Genomic DNA, 7116 nt, shown 5'->3' on the forward strand with positions numbered 1-7116 from the left:
ACCCTGGAAAGCAGGAACCGACAAATGTCGCCCCAACATGTGGGTACGACAGCCAAGGGAACGCATAGCATATGTGCAGAACCATGAGAACACTGAAGAGAACAGTGGCTGATGTGAGGGCTGTATGTGCTCTGGCCATGCTTCTGGAACATTCTGACAAAGAAGCCATACTTAAAAAGAAAAATTTAGCTGGTTAGTAGGGTCCTAAGGCTCTCCCACTGTCACACTCGACACAGCAAACCCTTCACTAAAGAGCTTTTGCACACACACACACACACACACACACACACACACACCCCGGAGGACACACAAAGTCACCCGTGTTCTCTGTTCCCACTCAGTCTCTCATCATCAATCACATGACAATTTGTAAGCTTGGCCAAGTCTCCTCCTCCCACATCCCCCTTCATCACTGAATTAGCTATGAGAGCCTAAGGCACCTCAGAGGGAAGGAAGGTCCAAGGACCCAGGTCCTCAGGGGGCTCCTAGGCAGTCCACAGACCCCAGCCAGCTGGGGAGAGAGAGATGCAGAGTTTGGCTCTCAGGCAGGCCACACACTCCCACAAAAGTCAGTGACCAGTGAGGTTTGTCTCAGGTGTTTTATTAAGTGGGCCATACTGTAGCTGGTTTCTAAGTTGCAAAACAACATAAATTTAACAGTAATAACATAGTCAGTTAGACTGTGACAAGCTTTTCCTTTTCTTAAAGAGGAAAAAAAAAAGAAAAACAAATACTTAAAACACATAATGGCAGGTTAAATAAATAAGATAGATGAAGAAAAGACAAACTTGTTAAAACATGCTCATGTTTACTTCTGTGCAACTTTGTGCCCACAGGAAACATGATTTTCTGCATGACAGCGGCACAATGACATGTCCTGGTATGTCTCCTTCCCAAATAATACTGACCAAAAAAAGGGGGAAGGCAGAGGAACAGATGTGGGCCTGACTCCCTTTGACTGGAGCACAGATTTTTTTTCCCGCTCACACACCTGTGCGTGGCCCATGAAAGCCAGATATTCAGAATAATGTGAATATAGAAAACATTAGTTTAAAAACCATGTGGAATGGCCTCATCGACGTGATGGGGCAGCATGTGGAATAGCCCCACACGTGTGTGCAGGCTCAGTCCAGGAGGCCACAGGCTCCCAGTGCGTGGCCGTGCAAGGGAGGGCACCCGCTTCAAAATAAGCAGTGCCAACCTCGCTCCCTCTTCCTGTCACTCTTTCTCATGAAAGTGTGTAAAAAGCAGATCAGCAAATAAACTCTAAAATAGATTATTTTTTCCAAAAATCCTCTAGTTTTCTTTTTACAGTAAGTATACATCTCTTCTTGTCCCTTACAAATGCTTAGGTTCCTTTGGGATGAAGAGGCAGAGCTGCAGGGAATCTTTCTGGGTCCTGCTGCTGGCTGGTGCTGGGAGGTCAGATGTCAATGCCCTTAACGAGGGATGTCTCCAGTGTGATGTTGAATTCTTGCAGGGTCTGCAGCACTCGGATCAAGGAATTGACAAGTGTGTGGTCTTTGATCAGGGCCACATCCTCATACATGTGTGCAGTGATGGGGCAGTCGGCCAGCAAGGCAATCCAGTGGTGCAGGAGGTGATCTCTGCAAGGGTGGGGTGGTCCAGACAGGTCAAAGCCAGAGAAAAGAGAAACAGGACAAGGCCAAGGGGGATCCTTGAGCTAAGTCTAAAGATGAAGAAGCTAGCACTTCCCCATAGCCCCACTTCCCTCCCTAAAGAAGCTTGCCTTCCGCTGGGAGCTGCTCAACCTGAAAACAACCCAACTCAGCTATCCCTGTCACCTGACTTTCCCTAGACAACCTTAGCACATACCAGTTACTAGGCTGAAGTGAGTGTTCCTTCCCTCCGTCAAACACAAGTCCCAGAGCACTTCTGTCCCTCCAGCTAACACCACCAGGAAGAAATGCTAAGACACATTTCTCATGTGCCAGGACAATTGCAAGAGGTTTAGGGCTTTTTTGTGCTTATTTGTTTGGTGGGTGTTTAGTTGGTTGGTTTGTAAGTAATTTTGAGACAGGATTTTTTCTGTGTAGACCAAACTGGCCTTGATCCATCTGCCTCTGACTCTTGATTGCTGGGATTAAGGATGTTTGTCACCACCACCTGGTGAGATTTAGTTTTTATGATAGCCCAGGATTTTTTATTTATTTATTTATTTTGTTTTTCAAGACAGGGTTTTCCTGTAGCTTTAGAGCCTGTCCTGGAACTAGCACTTGTAGACCAGGCTGGCCTTGATCTCACAGAGATCCTCCAGCCTCTGCCTCCCGAGTGCTGGGATTAAAGGCATGCGCCACCACTGCCAGGCTAGCCAAGGATATTATCATCTCTACCTCATAGGTACAGTGAATAGCTTGTTCAAGGTCAGAGAAAAGATGTGCCCAAAGACATGAACCTGGTAACTCTGGTTCTAGAATCTACTTTTTATTTTTACTTTCTTCTACGTGTGTATGGGTATTTTGCCTGCATGTACATCTGTGTGCCAGGAAGGAAAGAAAAGGGTCTTGGATCCTCTAGAACTTTTGTTAAGTGCCCATGTGGGTACTGGGAACCCAACTTGGGTCCTCTCCAAGAGCAAAAGGTGCTCTTAACCACTGAGCCATCTCTCCAGCATCTTATTTTACTTTTGTGTTGCAGAGATAGTGCTCTCAATTTGTTGCTCATGATGACCTTGTATTTCTAGGCTCAAGCAATCCTCCTGTCTTAGCTTCCCAGTAGCTGGGGTTCAGCCGTGCAGCACAGTGCTCAGCTGAGACTCTGTATTTAACCACGACACCCACAGCCTCCAGTCTCCCTGGCCATCGTGCTCTCTCAGTGATGTCCACTCCGATGCACACCACCCATGACCTCAGAGCCACACGATTTCAGCCTTCTCATCACGCACTGCGGTCCTGATACAGGAGGGATGTTCTCCATCTCAGGCCTTGAGGCCCCTAACTTTCTTTGAAATGTGCTTCCTAATCTGCCCTTCTCTCATCCTACTTGTCATTTTCTTCCACGAGAGCCTCATCAATACCACCCCCTCCCTGCACTCCCTGGACTCTCCTCTCTAGTAGGGTTCACTCATGGATTCCTGCTGGCCCCCTCTCCCCTCCTTTTTTTTTGGATTTTTCGAGACAGGGTCCCCCCCCCCTTTTTTTTTTGAGACATGGTTTCTCTGTAGACCAGGCTGGCCTGGAACTCACAAAAATCCTTCTGCCTCTGCTGAAATTAAAGGCATGTGCCACCTACCTTTAGCTTTTTAACATGACAAGTAAATTTCCCAGTTCCACCTTCTTACCACTTCCATACGGCCTGGGACACTCAAATGTTTACTGAAAAAAATAACTACTTGTATTTACTTTTAATTTCCCCAAGGGAGTGGTTTTAAATCTTCCATCAAAATAAGCCCTCCACTGTCCCTGATTATCTACACTCTCCTTCAGAGAGCCCCACAAACACACAGGATACAGACAGAAGTAACAGCCTAGCGGAGCCCTCCCAGGTGCCTCAGCGCCCACCCCACATGGCAGACCTGCTGCTGTGATCTCAGGACTGCCTGCGGAATACTCCAGTCCCTGCAGTACCTGGCTCCCAGGCACACCAGCATCTGAAACTTGCCATCCTTGCCGATGTTTCGGGGAGTGTTGTTGATCGCAGTGACAAAGCGGCAGAAGTTGCGGGCCCTTGTGTGCCAGTTTTCCTCGGGAACTACATCATTCTGCTCCAACGTCTCATAATAGGTTTGTGCTTTCTCTGTGAAGAAAAGAAAAGTGTGACAATGGCTCCCCAAAACCCATTCTACAGGTCACGTGCTGTGGGACTCTCCAAACCAATACAGGGAGCTTCAAGAGAATAAAACAAGTATTCTGATGTCAATGTGCATATCTCAAAATAATGTTTCTAGTTTTTAAAATTTATTTATGTAGCCCTTGGCATAAACATGGTATTTTCCCCCTGGTCTGAAGAGACAAGAAAGCTCTAAGGACTGTGTCCTGGATAAAAAAATTCTCCAGTGGGGACCACACAGAACTTGGGATTCAATAGTCTCTACTGTTCTTTCGGACCTACAGGGACAGAGGGTGAAGACTTGGGGAAAAGCCAGTTTTAGATGAAGGGTGCTTAGAATCTCTTCTGTCTAGAGCTCATAAAGGATGAGCATGGAGTTAGAGTGCTCACAGCAATCCCTCCAAGAAAACCAGGGCTAACAAAGAGCAGACCTAACTGAGAGCTGCCTAATTTGGCTTCTACAGCTAGACTACATGCTACAGATAAGACCTCCATATCTACATGCTTTTCCCATTCCTGGATACTAGACCAGCTCACCAAGGAAATCCCAAATGAATACATTTTTGAAGAGCCGGGGTGATTTAAATCCATGCTGGAAAGCTTGTTCCAGGGCTGAAACAAGACCACACTCTCCACAAAGCAACAGCGTCAGACTGCCACGCTAAGAGAGAAAACAGGGTGAGTGACAGGCAGATTTTAACTGGGCTGCCCTCCCTCCACTGCATCCTGAACCACAGCCAGGCCAGGATGAAGCAGAAGACCACAAGACTCTTGTCTATTGTCCAGCACTAACCATAGTGAACAACATACTCTTGGTGAGGACCCCCTGAAGGGCAGGTGATGGAGTGGGGTCACACATAGGACATGGCCCAACAGTGCACAAAGCCAGTGTAGTCGTCTTTTGGATAGACACAAGCAAATCCAGAAAAGACAGAAAAAGGCTGTGCTTACTTGGGAGCCCTACAGACTCCTTTCAGTCATCAGAAGGCCCCTGAGGAAGGAAGGTGTCTGCCCCATCCCTAAGAAGGTAAGGCAATGTTGAATTGGACTCTGGCTGGGCATGGTAATACACGCCTATAATCCCAGCACTCAGGAAGTGGAGGCAGGAGGATGGACCCCATAATGAACTCCAGGACCCAGAAGCCCTTGTTGATGATTCTGGACTAGCCACAGCATGGCCCTTGAAGAGCTAACAAGGTGACTGCAATGTCAGGATGACTCCGTTACTCAGAAGGCTCTGGGCTGGAGGACAGGAAGGCTCACCTCCTTCTCGGGTTTATGGAAGTGCTTCACAATGCCATTGACTGCCTCCCCAATGGACTCCTGGATCTGCCCAGTGTTCAGCTCTGAGAAAATCAAGCAGACATCCTTAAGTAGTCTCAGAGGTTACCAAGGAGGAGACTGAGGACACAGGGGATAGGCCCATGGGATGGATAAGCAGGACAGTGGGTACTTGAAAAGGAGAGACTCTTGCCCACCTACTTCTGCAGAGAGAGCTCTTTCCAAAATCTTAAGGGCAAAGTCATAACTAAGAGAACTCTATCTCTATGCGATGTTGGCCAGGTTTACTTTCCATTTTACTCTGGGATTCTTGGCTTCCTTAAGAGAGCCATGACTTGGCTGTGAACGATCACCAGGAAAGGGGAGGCCAGAAAAGACACCTGCTCCCCATCAGGCACATGGAAAAAAGGAGCACATCAGATTCTTCTTCCAGGTCTCCAAGGCAAGAGCCACATACACGTGATGATCAAGAGAGAAGGCGGTGTTATCAGCAGTGGTGGCTCCTGGGGCCGCTGCACAGCTGGGACTGGCGGACATCTGCCCATTCCCAGACTCTCCTCTACTTACTGGGCTTGTTGTTAGGTGAGATGGTTACAAGTCTCCGGATGACACTGGGGGACTGCTGCAGGGGTGGAGTCCTACAAGGCCTCTCATCCACCTCAGGGAGGGAGGTGAGGAGCTCCCCAACCAGTACTCGCTCCAGGCTTCCATCATCCATACCCTTCCCCAGCCATCGGCCACAGGGGAACCTGAAAGTAAAACAATGGCCCATAAGAGTTGCTCATTTCTCCAGGATCCTTCCTAGATGCTCAGCAGTGCCGTCAACAAAGCCAATCCACAGAGGCACGTTACAAAATCAGACTAAGGGCTCCCCAGACTCTCTGTCCCACAGTGTGTCATCACTGGAACTACCTGAGTCACTTGGGTGACTTGGGACACGTGTCCAGAGATGTTACACATGTTTATTCAGTTGGAAACCATCTTGTACCTTTCAAGTACACAAGGCAGAGTCAACTCTCAAGAGGTTCCTTGAGAAGCTCCTCCTCACTCACACAAGACAGCCCTGGGTGCACTCAGAGTCACTCACTTGTAGGTGTGTCCTGTGATCTCATTCCTGACCATCACATACTCCACAAGCCATTTGGCATACAGCCCAGAGTTATCGTGGCCAATCTGGACAGTGGTGAGCTTCCCTAGGTTCAGGCACTGAGGGAATAAAGAAAAGAAGCCAGGTCAGAAAAGCAGGAGTTGAGAGTGGCAATCCTTGGCAGCACAAATCTGACTGGCTGCTTGCTGCCCAGCAGGGGCAGGCTTAGCAACTGCAGGAACAGAGCTCACAGCTCCATCTACTGCCAGGTTTGTCTCCTAGGCAGCTCATGGCTGAGAAAGAAGATGCTAACCTTAGAAGACCAGGGTTTGGGGGTCAAGCCACTCAAGAGGGTGGTCCTGAGGCTTAACAAATACCTGTGTGTAACAGCTGAAAGAACTCTGGGGGATTTCACAACACCCCACTCCACCCCAGTACAAGGAAGTATACGATGGGTTCCCACAAACTCCTTCTAGCCAGTGACTACTACAAGATTCAGACTCTTCCCTCAGGTCAGCCCTGGTCCTGGCCTCAGACTGTCTCAGAACAGGTCCTGTGCTGTCACACAGGCTGTGAAACAAGACCTCCACAAGTCCTGAAGAAATCTCCCACCTCAGGTGTTACAAACTTGGGTCCCCACAGTCTTGGGTTGGGACCCCCAGATAACACATACCTCAAAAGTCATCTCTAACACATTCCTGGGGATCTGCAGAATCTGTGTCTCCCCCAGTTCTCCTGATATACAGATCCATGGGTTGGCGGTGAACATGGAGCCCCCCAGCTTCTTGCTTGGTACGATCAAAATGTGGTATGGAATCACTGTTAGAGAAGTCAAAGATGACAGAAAATGACCAGTACAGTTGAGATATCATCTTACACCTGTCAGAATGGCTAAAATAAAAAACTCCAATGATAGCCTTTGCTGGAGAGGCTGTGGAGGAAGGGGTACCCTCATCCAT

General features: G+C 48.4%; 1 protein-coding gene across 1 annotated transcript in view; it reads right to left on the reverse strand.

Annotated features, from left to right (window-relative positions):
- Nucleotides 1-584: 584 nt before the first annotated feature.
- Dennd5a (DENN domain containing 5A) overlaps nucleotides 585-7116 on the reverse strand; it is an 81013-nt gene continuing 74481 nt past the window's right edge. The window contains exons 19-25 of the mRNA XM_013347689.2: nucleotides 6831-6976; nucleotides 6158-6276; nucleotides 5638-5819; nucleotides 5053-5135; nucleotides 4327-4450; nucleotides 3588-3756; nucleotides 585-1607 (exon numbers count right to left, since the gene is read on the reverse strand). Of these exons, the coding sequence (XP_013203143.2) occupies nucleotides 1424-1607; nucleotides 3588-3756; nucleotides 4327-4450; nucleotides 5053-5135; nucleotides 5638-5819; nucleotides 6158-6276; nucleotides 6831-6976 (1007 nt within the window). The 3' untranslated portion in view covers nucleotides 585-1423. The remainder of the gene's footprint in view (nucleotides 1608-3587; nucleotides 3757-4326; nucleotides 4451-5052; nucleotides 5136-5637; nucleotides 5820-6157; nucleotides 6277-6830; nucleotides 6977-7116) is intronic.

The sequence above is a fragment of the Microtus ochrogaster genome, chromosome 8 (genome assembly GCF_000317375.1).
Source record: "Microtus ochrogaster isolate Prairie Vole_2 chromosome 8, MicOch1.0, whole genome shotgun sequence".
NCBI classification, from domain to species: Eukaryota; Metazoa; Chordata; class Mammalia; order Rodentia; family Cricetidae; genus Microtus; species Microtus ochrogaster.